Source organism: Microtus oregoni, unplaced genomic scaffold (genome assembly GCF_018167655.1).
Source record: "Microtus oregoni isolate MIOR12 unplaced genomic scaffold, Mior012 000056F_ref0000123, whole genome shotgun sequence".
Lineage (NCBI taxonomy): Eukaryota > Metazoa > Chordata > Mammalia > Rodentia > Cricetidae > Microtus > Microtus oregoni.
This window is the reverse complement of record NW_024543832.1, coordinates 10,185,862-10,201,395: the sequence shown is the minus strand read 5'-3', so window position 1 is coordinate 10,201,395 and position 15,534 is coordinate 10,185,862. Positions and strand designations below refer to the sequence as shown.

The following is a 15,534-nucleotide window of genomic DNA, read 5'->3' as shown; positions in this document are numbered from 1 at the left end:
TTTATATGTTCTATTTCTCTAGCATTGTAACAAATTCATTTTGATTTTTTTTTTTTTAGAAATACATTACAATACTGATAAGAAGCCTTTTTGCAGGTAAGGTCTAAGAATAAAGTAATCCTAAGGAAATTCCAAGATAACAAGCCAATTATTAGTTGTATTCTCAGATAGATACTGATTTTTACACTCAATTTTTGCTTTGTCTTACAATCCCCATAGTATTATCAATGTATTTTAGCCAGAAATACTGTTGTTTTTAGATCATGGACATGAAGTGTATACTCAACCATCATTTCCCCTGTACCAATTCTGCGTTTTGGAAAATGAGCCTACTGATGATAACCACACTCACTATGTCCATCTGACACTCCTTGCCTTTTCAATTTTTTTCTGAACTCAGCTAGTGAACTAGATCTTCATCGCATTTGTCTTTCTGAGAGCTGACAGGATTTGGGATCTCTCTGCATTATCACACAGTATTACAAGAAGCCAACAAATTATTTTCTTCCTTTGACACCATCTCCACATGCAGAGGCCCTTTTGTTCTGCGTAGGACCCTTTTATAGATGGTGGAAGATCCCATGCCTTCCTCCTACCACAGTGCTCCATCCGTCACTTTTCCATTCCTGTGAGCTGTTTTCTACAGTAATGAAGTCTCTGGATCTCAGTAGATTATCTGGATATAGAGAGCCAAACTGTGGCATGGTTACTCTTTATGTGTCTATAAAAGGGGCTTTGTCTTCCCCATCAGTAGGACATGAACATAGACTAGAGGCCCCTTCTGTCAGTGATCTGCTATCTCAGACACTGATTTGGCAGAAAATTAAAGGTGGTATGTCGAGCTAGTTCTGTGCTCATCTTAATTGATTACTTTCGTAATAGAGGACAATTGTGTTATCATTTGTGGGAACATGTATCATAAAACATTCGATACACATTAGTAAATTGCTTATTACTAATGATTTATTAATAAATCACTCCAAGTTAAAAGGTCCAAAATGCATCACAGTTAATGTCCAAAGTGCAGATTCATAATTTACAGTAGCTACAACTGTTCAAAGACACACCTCTTAAAAACCATGTTCCTTTCTACTAGGAATTCTAAACTGTCTCAAGCTAATAACCTGAAATTATCCACTGAGTTTATATTGCTGTTTGTTCATATTTTTATCTCGTTAAATTAATAGCAATGCTCATTTGGCATAGATTGTGGTTTCAAGATTCACTCATGAATGGACTACTAAGGGGCAGCTTGAGCATATCCTAGGCCATGGTATCTCGTCAGAGTGCTAGCAGAAGCAGGAATCTATTCTATGGTCCACAAAGAACCTTGTGAGAGATAGCATCACGTGCATTGAGAGCCCACAAAGTAACCTGAGAGAGAGGGGTTCTGTGATGCTCTAGGAGCAGATGATGACATGACAAGTGGAATCGGGGTACTAATTACATTGAGCACAAGAGTGACTATCAGTTACTACAGCATTAAAAAATGTGCTGGAGAAAAACTAGTGTCTTTTTTTTAAAATTTTTTTTGAGAAAAAAAAAGTTTCTGCCTCCTCCCAGCCTCCCATTTCCCTCCCCCTCCTCCCACTCCTCTCCTCCTCCCCCCACTCTTCTCCCCCTCCCTCTCCAGTCCAAAGAGCAGTCAGGGTTCCCTGCCCTGTGGGAAGTCCAAGGTCCTCCCCCCCCCCCCTCCGTCCAGGTCTAGGAAGGTCAACATCCAAACTGGCTAGGCTCCCACAAAGCCAGAACATGAAGTAGGATCAAAACCCCATGCCATTGTCCTTGGCTTCTCATCAGCCCTCATTGTTCACCATGTTCAGAGAGTCCGGTTTTATCCCATGCTTTTTCAGTCACAGTCCAGCTGGCCTTGGTGAGCTCTTAATCGATCAGCCCCTGTCTCAGTGGGTGGGTGCACCCCTCGTGGTCCTGACTTCCTTGCTCATGTTCTCCCTTCTTCTGCTCCTCATTGGGACCTTGGGAGCTCAGTCCGGTGCTCCAGTGTGGATCTCTGTCTCTATTTCCATCCATCACCAGATGAAGGTTCTATGGTGATATGCAAGACATTCATCAGTATGGCTATAGGATAGGGTCATTTCAGATTCTCTATCCTCAGCTGCCCAAGGAACTAACTGGGGACATCGCCTTGGGCACCTGGGAGCCACTCTAGATTCAAGTCTCTTGCCAGTTCTAAGGTGGCTCCCTTAACTAAGATATGTGCTTCCCTGCTCCCCTATCCAGCCTTCCATTATCCCAATCATCCCGTTTCCCCAAGTTTTCCCAATCCTCCCCTTCTCACTGTTCTCTCCCCATCTCCCCTTATCCCCATTCCACTCCACCCCCAAAACTAGTGTCTTTGGTGTTCTCTCTCTCTCTTTATCTCTCTCTCTGTCTCTCTGTCTCTCTTTCTCTCTCTATCTCTCTATCTATCTCTGTCTCTCTCCCTCTCTCTCCCTTGTGTGTTTCTATGCTTTTGGTGGACTAATTTCTGTGGACTAAATTCTTTCCTTTCTTTCACATGGGAAAAGCTTTAAAAAGTGTCACCAAACCTAATCAACTGAAGGACAAGTTTTTGCTTGACTGTAAATCTCTAATGTATGTTAGGAAATCAAACAACAAATAATCAAAGCATTCGGTAAATGTTCTTGTATGAATATTAAAATATTACTTTTTAAAATATGCCACAGCGGCGTACGACCATCTGGAGAGCTGAAATCAATACTTAAGAAGTCTCTTCAGATCAGTGGAGGTAAGAGTAATCATGAATACTTGCTGCTACTTCTCTAGTTTCAATAGCAACTTAATTCATTCAAAAAAGGAACAAAGTAAATAAGATATAAACGCAATTTCATTTTTTAAAATTTGCCTCCTAATGTTCTTCACATTCAAAATTACTTAAGAAATGATTTTCTGAGAAATTTCAGTATCAAACTATATTATCTGAACCATGTTTGTTTATTTAACATGAGCCTCTGATGCACACAGTATCTTTGTATAAATATAAGGACCTCTAACTAGTCCACAGTATGTGTCCTCTAGAGTTATGTGACAGCAATTTTGAATTTTTCTTTCATTTTTATAATAAATATATTTATGCTGCATATATTAGTGTCAATAAAAGGTGATCATGTAAAAAACAGAAATACAGTATTCAATTACTTTCATTAAGGATTTTGAGAACTAAATTAACTACATTTTTATGGGTTTTGTTCCTTTCTGTAATTTCTCTACTTAGACATATTAGGAAATTCACATATGGTTTTATGTTTATCTTTAATTATCTGCTATTTAATCTGACTATGTCTTGGCATAAGAAATAATAGGCTTGGTCAACTTTTTAAAATATGGACTTTGAGTCCTGTAGGCAGTGCTGCGGATTGAACATTGCCATTCTAAGCACTCTAGACTAGCGCTCGCCCTAATGGCTATACCGCCAGCACCTTTTTCTTTGGTTTTATTAGTGTAAGATATGGTGATACTTGGTTTATATGCTGATAGACATAATTTCCAGAACAATTTGCCACAGTAGGAGGAAGGCTGAGAAAAGAGTATCATTCTGCAGGGGACAGCACTGACTGGTCCACTGAGTCTGGATAAGATTCTAAGAGTGGGAGGAACACTACAGAATTTGGGCTCTCAGCCGTCACCACAGTGTCTTTCACACCTACCTTGCCTATTGAGAGCACAGCATCAAGTGAATAGGAGTCCGTGGAGTGTAGAGGAATCTGAAAGACTTTATTGAAAAGAGTCAGCATTATTGTAATGTGGGTGACTGTTGTTTACATTATTTCCACACTAAATTTCCTTTGTGGTGACGATGGTTGATGGAGGTCTCCCACATGCCAAGCCTCACTGGCAGTTCATTTGTTGTGGGACTAATGCTCTGCCTGAGCCATAGGCAATGCCAAGGAGGTTATACTGCAGTTCCCATACTGTGAATGAAATAAGCAAATATTTGCTTTATTCCTTTGTAGAGGGCGGGCTGTTAGCATGCAGTAAAAGCTGCTCACTGAAGCTGTGTATGTGTAGACACAAACGTTTCCTGTGAGGTACTACTCCCATGGAATTGCTGCTTGGTCCCCACGTTTCTTCCATCCTTCTCACCCTAGAAATACAGTTCAGGGTGCATAGCTACTGCAGGGGGCTTTCCCATAGCTCTTACCATGGGAGGTGATAGCAGCTAGTGCTGAGCTTCTTTGCACTGCCCATTAGCAAGGGACCAGAAGCTGGAACTGAGGGGCTTCTGCAGCCTCCTCAGAAGCACTTGAGGAGAGTACACACAATGCCCTCTCTCTCTGTGTAGCTTTGCCACCCTGGCATCTGGAAATTCTTTGCCCTTGGTCTACCTGTGTGTCTTAAGTTTTGCTATGCTGCAAGGAGCAGTCCTCGTAGACTTAGCTTCCTTGTGTCTGGAATTTTCATCTTCAACGAAATAAATTCAACTTAATCTTCAGAGAGGCTCTTTTCACTTCCATGCAAGATGAGTATGCTCACTTGCAATTCTCCTAACACCACTAGTCCAGAGACAAATCCAGCAGCAGCAACACTGTGCTACTACTGTAACACTTCAGCTTGTGATATTGATTCTGGTTAAGATGTCAGTTTCTCTGTTTGATAATGCTCATGATCATAGGTGTTTTGTACACCAATTTATTGTTAGTATTGACTTTTGGTAAAATTGTTTCTGTATTTTAAACATACAAAGAAATGTAAATTGAGTTATCCTTGTATTTATTGTCTATATATCAGTATCCACCTTAAAGTCTACACATATTCAAAGTATATGTAGTAACGAAGCATTGGCCTTGGCATTCAATGCTCTTTTTTCTACAGTTGCTTATAACATATTTTGCCTTTCTACTCTGTAGATAATGGAAGAAATCAAGACCAGATCTCACTCGGGTAAGAATGTCTAGCTTTTAAATACAATGAGTATGTAGAGAATATAAAGTTTAGAAGCTGGCACCATGTTTTCCTCTGTGTAAGACAATTTTAGCTTCTTGATTATTTGCTAATGAAAGCTGAATTATGCCTTAGATACAGCGTGCAATGCTGTTAGGACTCCCTGTCTGTGGTGGTGATTCAGCAGATAAAGTGCTGGCTGTGTAAATGGGAGAATGGGAGATGGATGCTTAGGGTCCACATGAGGCCTGTTGGTCTTGTGCACTTCTAAAATCCTGGCAAGCTTTGGTGAGACTGCAGGTGGAGACAGAGCATCCCCTCACATTTTCTGGATGGCTTGCCTGGATTGCTAACCTGGGGCTTGCATTCATGAATGAGATTCACCCATATAACTGAGGGTGAGGGTCAACACCCAAGTCTGTACTCCAATCACCACACCTACACACTGGCACGTATGTATGTGAAATCACACATACTTACATAACATGCCATGTACATATATGTAAAAATATTAGTTTTCAGGCTATTAATCCTGTTTACTAGTATGTTTGGGGCAAGTTGTCTGCTGGGAAGAGTGTGGGCAAAACTCTCCCAGACTTTGCTGAGAAAATCACCTCAGAATGGCCTTATAGACATGCTTCTGTTCAGCAGGTTTATTTCCGTCTTAATGAGTTCCACCTCTGTGGTGAATCCCAAGGAAGTTAGAAAAAGAAAGTGTTTGTTCCAGAGTTTGCCAATCAGAAACCCTGAAATTTGGAACTTTTAGCTGTAGTTCAGATGAAGCAAAGCTGAGGGGACAATGTTGCTCTCCAGTGTCCTATAAAATGACTCAGAAATACCCTTGAGTATAAAGAGTTCCAACATATGCATGTGGACATACTATCAAAACATTGCTTCAAGGCCCCAAAATATGGTGACTCTTGAGACTGATGGCAACTTAATGCTTAGACATAGAGTACATTTCATGTTTTTCCACAGCAACTCCTTGGGAGAGAGTGCTATGACATGAAATGCCTAATTTTTTTTAACAAAAAAATAGGCTATGGTGTTTTAGGTTTAGGGGAACAAATGAAATAGGAGCATTAAGTGCGCAAAACAATCAGTTACTGCAAGCATCATAACAAGTATGTGCAAAACTCGCCATTTCCCCTTCTTATGTGATTGGATGTGTGTGTGTGTGTGTGTGTGTGTGTGTGTTGCATGTGTGCATGTGCCTGTGCCTGTTGCATGCTTTGCATATTTCTCTGTGCAGACATGAAGGAAAGAGGAGGATATTGGTGTCTTGCATCATTCACTAACTTATCCACTTGACATAAGATCTCTGACTGACCCTGGAGCTGGTCTGGCAGCCAACAAGCCCAAATGGTAGCCTCTCTTCCACCCACAGTACTGGGTTACATGTGCATGTGTCCATGCCCAGTTTTTTATGTGGATGCTGAGGATTCAAACTCAGGTTGATCTGTGTTGGCAGCAAACATTCTTATTGACTGAGCCATCTCCCAAACCACTGGCTTTTTCAATTTTCATTTTTAAATAGAACTATGAGTGAGTCTTTAGTGAATGTTACATAGATTGAGACAAGTTGAAACTGCCAAAGCAAAAACTTTTTAAAACGGGGGTCAACATTGAATTACATAAATGCAAAAATGTCACTTAGTGCACAGATAACAAATTTCTCAAGAGAGATGCTCTAAGGACCAAACTCACCCCTCACTGCATGTTTTTATTCTAAAGGCTCTCTGAAAACCCTCATGTTACAACAGAGGACAAGGCCACCAACACTACTAAGGTAAAATTCTCCTTTGTGAAATTTGTTTCCTTATGAATTTTGTTAAAATGCAGCTTTAGTCTACCTATCACAGTTTTATATGGAAATTTGGTCAGAGAAAAGTGTTTGGTATCAGTGAACCATCCTTTCTATAAATTCCAGTGAGCAGTAAGTCCTTGCAGATAGCTGTGGCCCAATAAGAGAATGAACTGGAACCACAGGGAGTGGAAGATTGAGTGCAGTTCTCATATATTAGAAGGTGTGTAGTAATACGAGCAGCAGGGCTGCATCCCCTGCACCCTAGCCACCTGGCTAGCTTATGCCCCGAAATAACAACACACAATTGTATTCTTTTAAACACTGCTTGACCCATTATATCTAGCTTCTTCTCCGCTAACTCTCGCACCTGGACTAGCCCACTTCTTATAATCTGTGTAGCCCACAAGGAGGGTTACCAGGGAGATTCTAGCCTACGTCCATCCTGGGTCGGAGCTTCATCGCATGCGACTGGCCGGGCGAGAGGAGCATGGCGTCTCTGAGCTCACTTCCTCTTCCTCCCAGCATTCTGTTCTGTTTACTCCTCCCACCTATGTTTTAACCTATCAGGGCCAAGCAGTTTCTTTATTGCTTAACCAATGAAATCAACAAATTGATATATGACACTCCCACATCAATGGTGCCTGGTGCTTGATCAAGGATGGTTTGCAGAAATAGATACACATTAGACTGATTATAAAAACAACTCTGGTAATACATCTGAATACATTTTAAAGGGTCCAGTTATTGTAGTGGTCCAGGCATCACCCAAATGCCTTTTCTCTCAGCATAATGGCAGGTAGGTTTTCTCTTCCTTTGGATATTCCTATTTCAGGATCACAGATAAGAGCATCTCCTCTGTTTGTCTCTTTTCTTCTGTATTTACATTAGCAAGAAATTTAGCTATTTGTAATCTGTTCAACCGAGTTTTCATTATGAAGAGATTACAGTGTGTTTTCTATTTGATTCCACTAGGAGGATATTGACAACTCTTCCTCCAGGTACACAGTAAGTATTTTTCCCCAATTAACCAGCAGTTGTAGATGTGAAGATTCAATTACCATATAGTAGCACTTTGGTTTCTGGATATTTGCTCTGTATTTGACAATAATATACACTCTGATTCTTTGTATCATGTTAACCTATTTAAAATATTTTAGTGTTATGCTTAGCATTTATGTGTTCATAGTAAAATGACCTCATCACTGTGAGCTGCTGGAGGTTAGGAATCCTGTTTGTAACCTGGAGCCTTAGAGTAAGGGTTGTGTGACTCAGAAGTTGAATATTAATGACTTTTGAATGAGACTCAGCAGAAAAATGGGTTTCTATAAAGCAGTTTCACAGATCCTATGATATGGAGGACACTAGTGAGAGTTTATTTATAAGTGAAAAATAATATGAATTTTGCCTCCCAAACATAGAAGAGAAACACTGATGAAAGGGGGGCTATTAAAATTAATAATCATCTCATATAACATTCAGAAATTTTAAAATATAGTGAGTTCAGTTTAGTCTGAATCACAGGGAAAGGCCAAGTTTCTTAGTTCATGATTTTCTCAATCTAGCTAGTAAGGAATAAAGTAGCTTTGATATTGTGCACCCCAAATCAAGAGTTCATTTCCTAATCAAACTAGGAAAATTGATCCTCTGTCTTTTCATTGCAGATCATACAGAAACAAATTTTGTATTCCAAGAAGATCGCTGCAATGAAGAAGCGGGACCAAGAAGGTCTTAGCAAATCAGTAATGGACCTAAATAGTCTGGGAGAGGCACTGCCTGAATTCTCTAGAAAGAAATCATGCTTGATGGTAATTCCTATTAATTTAATAAGTAACATATTTGCATGTGAGAAGAATGTTGACTTTATGTTTCTATGTCTGTATAGTTGCAAATCATGTCAGAGAAGACAAAGCCTTGAACATATCTTTCACCTCCATCATACTCTCATTCCTATGAATACCCATGCTAGTCTGTCCCCTTCTAAGACAGTAGTTCTCAATATTCCTTATACTGTGAACATTTAACACATTTCCTCATGTGGTGATCCTAACAGTAAAATGATTTTTGCTGCTCCTTCATAACTGTAATTTTGCTAATGTGATGAATCATAATGTCGATATCTATGTTTCCAGAAGGCCTTAGATGATCTCTGTAAAAAGGTCCTATAATCCCCAAATGGGTTCACAGGTTGAGAATCCCTGTTCTAAGGTTTAAGTGATAGCAAATTAGACTATGGAAACAAAAATCAGAAAGTGAGTAACTTTTATCACAGTTGTGGAGGATTCATGAAATATAGAGAATAAAAAATAAAGACTCCTGGAGTCATAACTGTCAACATGAGTGCACATAACATACATACAATGTTTTAAACTGATTTATTTTATGTGTATAAATATTTTGCATGCATTCTCTCCATTCACCTTGTGTGTGTGCTGCCCACAGACACCCAAGACAGCATTCGATCTCCTGGAATTGGTGTTCCAGATGGTTGTCAGCATATGTGTGGGTGCTGGAATCTAGTCCAGGTCTCTGCAAGAGGAACAAGTGTCATAAACTACCTAGCCATCTTTCCAGTCCCCAGAATGAATACGTTTGATACACAAATAGAGTAGATGATCAGTGGAAATGAGTAGTCAGTCTCAGGATGTTTGCTAACTTCCTAGCCCTAGGCCACTTTGACACATTGAAGTCCAGAGAACACAGAGGCAGCACAAAGAGCAATAGGAGGCTGGGCATGTTGGTGCAGACCTTTAATCCCTGTAATCACGAAGCAGAGGCTGGCTGTTCTCTGTCAGTCCAAGGACACCCTGGTCTCTATTTATTTGAAGGATGGGGGAGGCAAGGAACAAGTGCACCAAGCAGAAGTGTGGCGGTCAAAGGATAATGTATATAGGGGTAAGTTTTCTCATTTTAGGCTCAGGTATCATTTTCAAGTTATCAGTCATGCTGGCAAGTGCCTTCATCCATTTAGCCATCACACTGGCTCTCTGATTTACACTTGGACTGAAATTTTGTAGCACTCACACACACCACCACCACCACCAGCACCACCACCACCAAACAAGAGAAAAAGAGTGACACAGAGAGAAGGGATATCATGTGTTTGAATACACTGTTACCTTTTAGGAGATTGGTTAACCTTTGGGATGGGATATGGTCTGGTTAGCAGAAGGCTGTCTGTGGTGCGTCTTAATGGTTATCACTACTTCTGGAATCAGTTCAGATTTGTCTTCTTCCCTGTCTACCAGCATGTGAGAAGCAATAGACCATTGCCACAGACAAAGCTTCCCTGTTTGCTTTCCCTACTTCAACTGCTGCAGGGAAAGTCAGTCAGTTAGAGCAGGGAAGGCAAACTAGTTCCCTGTAGCCCTGAGCCTTCCTCCCTTGATTAAATAATCTCTGTCAGATATTTTGTCACAGCAACTATAAAAGTAATAGCCTTTTTTGTTTTTTATTTATTTATTTTACTTTTTCTTTTATTCTTTAAGAGATCTTTTTTTTTATTTTACATACCAATTCCAGTTCCCTCCCCCTCCCTTCCGCCTGCTCTCCCAACTGCCCACCGCCCCACTCCCCACTCCCCCACTCCCCATTCATTCCTCATAGAGGATGAGGTCTCCCACGGGGAGTCAACAAAGTCTGTCATATCCCTTGAGGCAGGACTAAGGCCATCCTCCCTGTATCTAGGCTGAGCAAAGTATCCCTCCATTGGGAATGGATTCCAAACAGCCAGTTCACACACTAGGGGTAAATAAATCCTGGACCCACTGCCAGTGGACTAACAAAACTGACCAAACCATATGACTGTCACCCATATTCAGAGGGCCTAGCTTGGTCCTGTGCCAGTTCCCTAGTTGTCAGTCAGGAGCCAGTGAGCTCCCACAACCTTGGGTCAGCTGTTTCTGCAGGGTTTTTTTCTATAATCAACCTCATATTTGATCACAAGCAAATCTCAACAGATAAAGAAAGTGGAAATGACCCCGTGTCTTATTGGATCACCTATGGGATAAAGTTAGAATTCAGCAACACTAATGGCAAAACTCCCACATACTGATGGAAACTGAACAGTTTTCAACAGAATTACCCCTGGATCAAGGAAAAATAAAGGAAGTCTTCCTAGAATTTAATGGAAATGAATGCATGACATACCCAATTCTTTGGGATACTTTGAAAGCAGTACTAACAGGAAAGTTCACAGCACTCAGTGCCTACATAAAGAACCTGGAGAAATCTCACACTAGCATCTTAACAGCACACCTGAAAGCTCTAGAACAAAAAGGAGTCTCACCCAGGAGGAGTAGATACCAGGAAATTATCAATTTGAGGACTAAAATCAATAAAATAGAAACAAAGTAAATGAAACAAAGAGTCAATGGGACAAAGAGATGGGTTTTTGAGAAAATCAGCAAGATAGACAAACCCTTATTCAAACTAATCAAAAGAAAGAGAGACAAAATCCAAATTAACAAAATCAGAAATGAAAAGGGGGACATAACATCAGACACTGAGGAAATCCAGAGAATTATCAGGTCATATTTCAAAAATATGTATTCGAAAAAAGTGGAAAATGTAAAGGAAATGGACAATTTTCTTTTGTGTTTTAAACCTTCAGAAGGTATAAAGCAAGCAGCAGAGCTCGCTCTGTTTGTATCCCCTACTTAACCAATTGCCAGTTTCCATTACAAATGGCTAACAACTAGCTAGTTACCTTGAACCATCTAAATTCAGCATTAGGAGAGACAGGGGCAGACTTGACATAATTATTACACTTAATTAATAAAACCATTAGTAACTGTAATTTTAACATTGTCAGAACCAAACTCAAATGCTCTTTCTTTTAAGCCTAATCCAACTTGGTTTCTAAATTAATATTAGCTATTATGTATGCTCAAAGTGAGTCATTGGTCAAGGGAGGTCTTAGCAGGGAGACAGATCTCAAGTGATTTTAATAAACAGACATTCAGTTGCCAGACATCTTCCAAGATTTCAGTGAAAATCATTAGCATATAAATTGACATGATTAATTTAGACTAATGTCGAAATTTTAGGTTGATACAGAAAGTAAATGGTAATGTGATGAGTGTGGCAACCATGGAGTGTTCCCCTTGGCATGAAGGGACCAACATCTTGGATATGCAAAGGATTAGAATACAAACCACAATATACAAACCACAATATCACTAACAGAAATGAGATCTTAGCATATTCTTGAGTCAAATAAAGTGAAAGGGCAGTTGTTTCTATGCTTCAAAGATGTGACTGAAATAAAAACAGATATCACTTTTACGACATTAGATTTGCATAAAACCATATTAACACACGAGTTTTCCAGAACCCATTGCCTGGTGATTGCAGTGTAACGAGTATGAAATCACCACCTGATCTAGATAATGTTAGTTCCCCATGCTAACAGAATACTAAGCAGAAGTCTTCATGAAGAGCTACAGTCAGACACGCTGATAAATGACACAGGCTTCAAAGGCACAAAGATGATGCTTAGCTTAGGAGAAAGAAAAAGCTCACATCACAATGAGTTTTTCTCCATCTTCATTCTGAACTGATAAAAACCAATCTCTACCTCTATCTCTGTTTTTTCTCCTCTCTCTCTCTCTCTCTCTCTCTCTCTCTCTCTCTCTCTCTCTCACACACACACACACACACACACTTCTTTTCATTGAAAAGCTAGAACACACACAGAGACACACACACACATATGCCAGCAGTTCAGAGCCCTTACATTGCAATCCTATTGATCTGAGTTCATCCCAGAGAACACAACAAACAACAAGTGTCTCACATACGTAATCTCAACACTCCTAAATCCTGATTGGAGGCTGAGAGAGTAGAACAGCTCTGAAACCTACACAGCAGCCAGACTGGAACACACAGAGGCACAGAAACATTGAGAGACCCTGTCTCACCCAGTGAAAGCAGAGAGCCGCCTCCTGAAAGTTATCCTCTGCCCTTCACACACACACACACACATGCATGCATGCATGCATGTACGTATACACACACGCACTAGCATAGCACAAACAGGCATATTAATTCAAGCACACAAGCAAACACACACTCCAACAGTATTTTTCAGGATGATACAATATTGATTATTCAGATAATAAATGGTGTCTATATATTCATTGGCATTCCTGTTGTGTAACTAACATATAAGGAAAATATTTTCAGGGTCTCTCAGTCATCTTCAGTGTTTCTAATTTCCATGTGACATGTGTCCTGGAAAACCATACTTGTACCATGTGGCCCTTTCATTTCCTTTATATAACTGGCTTAAGCATATTTAGTTAATGATGAAGCAATGAGTGAAACATATGGCGTGTGAAAATGTGTCTAAGGCTTTCAAATCTCGAACTTTGATGTGTTCATGCTCATCATTCTCAAGGAAACCAATGAACTGAACATTTTCACATGATGCCCTTGAGCAGTTTGGACACACATGTAGTATGTGTACTTCCTCATCTGTTTTCCTTTACAAACAATGCTTCTCAAGCTATTTAGTTTACCATCTCCACGTTACATTGTTTGATCATGTTGGGTAAGCTCTGGAACGTTTGAGTTTTCACAGAAGTAGCACAAATCCTCCTCCAACCTGGTACAGAAAGGTAAACATAGACTGCTAAGTTAGGAGTCTCCCTGAGATGTCATGAATGATTAAGGGCTAGCATCATTATTGGTAATTGGAATAAAAGTTGGGGAGGCTCCCCTTCTGACAAACAGCATCAAATGCATTTTCAAAACTGGCACTTCCAAAATGTATCTGATTAAATAAGGTGGTGTTCTTTGTAACCGATCTAAGAAAACATTATGGAATTGTCTCAACTCTTTTGGCATAATCCACTGCGAAATACCCCTTCATCCCTTCAAATGCATCCTTCAGGCTCTGTCCATGTCATTGGATGATGGTTAGATTATTTTCTATTGCTGTAATAAAACACCATGCCCCAAGCAACATCTAGAAGGAAGGGTTTATACAGAGTGTGGCACATGGTTCCAATGGGATACATACAATTTTATCACCATCATGATTCAGGCCGGCAGGCATGGTGCTTTAGCAGCAGCTGAGAGTTACATTTAAATCTATACAAGGAACCAAGAGCTCACTAGAAATGGCACCAGTCTTCTGAAACCCAAGACCACACAACTCCTCCAACAAGGCCACACCACCTATCCTTCCCCCCAAATAGTTCCACTACCTGGAAACCAACATTCAAATATACGAGCCCATGAGTCTGTTCTCATTCAAGCCAGCACAGAGATGCTGGAACAGGCCATCGCATTCATCAGCCGTATATAAAAACAGTCATAGCTAAGGAGTAAGAGTTTGGATGGCATCTCCCAGAACCCTTCCTTCAGCCCCATAGTTTCCATGTGCTGTGGGAAGTGGCACACTTTATTCATGCATTTCAAAAGTCACCCTCACTATTCTGTTATCCCGGGAACCTAATGGGCAATTGTGAAAGCCATGGGGAAAGCAGTAGTGTGGTGCAGAAGAGCGAGGTTCTTTTTGTTTCCAAAGCCCCCGATTGTCACATTCTCTTAATCTGGATGGAATGTAAAATCCTTGTCATAAAGACAGGAGAGGACACGTTGTGTCTTTTTCCCCCATCTTTCCATTATAGAGAGGTAGCAAAGAACAGTAGAAAAGAAGGCATAAAGCTGAATCCCCTTTTAAGATTCTCAAACTCTGGGCCTTTGACTAAACCAATGGAAGCAAAAGTTTCAGGATATCAGTGGTTATAGTGATAAAATTAGCCTGAGAAAACAAACATTTGGGGACTCTAAATCAAGACCCTGACATTAACAGATAAGTTCTAAAATGAACAAAAAATAAGTGAAATTTTCAATGAAATCTAACATCTCAAAATTTCCTTAAAGGTTGAAACAAAGAAGGGAGAAGGTTTCCTTCCTCCACCTATTATGCCCCAGCCTCCTGCCCATGCCGATGCCACATCAACTTCTCATGTTAGTGAAACAGGTGACAATCGTCAGTCATCTGAGGAAACTACTGTTAACACCACCACCGTTAGTGAAAGAGGTGACAATCTTCAGTCTTCTGAGGAGACTACTGTTAACAACACCAGCGTGGATCACACACCTTCTCTAGGTACTTATACTGGGCATGCAAGGGGGAGAACACATGCTGTCCCTGAGCTTGCTCCTGGTAGCCACACTGGTGACACCATGGACCCTGTGCAACATTCTGACCCTGTTCTTGATACTTGCTTAGAAGAGAACACAGTGTCTTAGCTTCACTACTGACCAGAAATCTGCTCTTGTTTGTATCCCAGGTGACACGTTGGACCCTCAGAATGCTCATATGCGGGTTCTTGCTTCAAGTCCTGCTCACGGCACCAGCTATGCAGCGAATACTCCCGTCATGGTTTTTCCACTTTGGGCAGCAACCACATCCTTGCTCCTCCTAACATCGTCAATGTGGTTGCTGCAGTTGGTGGCTTTGACGATGCCGTGGATATGGAACCTAATTTAGAAATCCTGCACAGTTAAAGTTAAAGGAGCTTAACAAGGTAAGTTAGACCACACCAATGGCTTAAAATAGATAAATATTTCTGTGCGGGAAATCCAATTCTCTTTGGCTCTAATATGCATGATGATAAATAAATTTCATACTTTGTATAGGACTCTTTAGATATTACCTATAACTAGAAAAAATGATTATCTTTTCTAGTCATATTGAAAATGCATCACATAAAATTAACAAAATCAATTTAGTCCAACCAAACTGATCAAGTAAAGTTGGTAAGCACACAGTTGCCTCCCATGCTGGAATGAGGAAATGATTTTCACTCTTA

The 15,534-nt window shown here is 40.3% G+C and overlaps 1 protein-coding gene across 1 annotated transcript in view; it reads left to right on the top strand.

The window, feature by feature from the left end:
• The window catches only part of LOC121438572 (inversin-like), a 40,027-nt gene extending 24,798 nt beyond the window's left edge, over window positions 1-15,229 (top strand). Inside the window, exons 8-14 of the mRNA XM_041638819.1 lie at window positions 60-96; window positions 2,688-2,749; window positions 4,869-4,902; window positions 6,637-6,691; window positions 7,682-7,714; window positions 8,371-8,514; window positions 15,062-15,229. Coding sequence (XP_041494753.1) covers window positions 60-96; window positions 2,688-2,749; window positions 4,869-4,902; window positions 6,637-6,691; window positions 7,682-7,714; window positions 8,371-8,514; window positions 15,062-15,229 — 533 coding nt within the window. The remainder of the gene's footprint in view (window positions 1-59; window positions 97-2,687; window positions 2,750-4,868; window positions 4,903-6,636; window positions 6,692-7,681; window positions 7,715-8,370; window positions 8,515-15,061) is intronic.
• The last annotated feature ends 305 nt before the right edge of the window (window positions 15,230-15,534 follow it).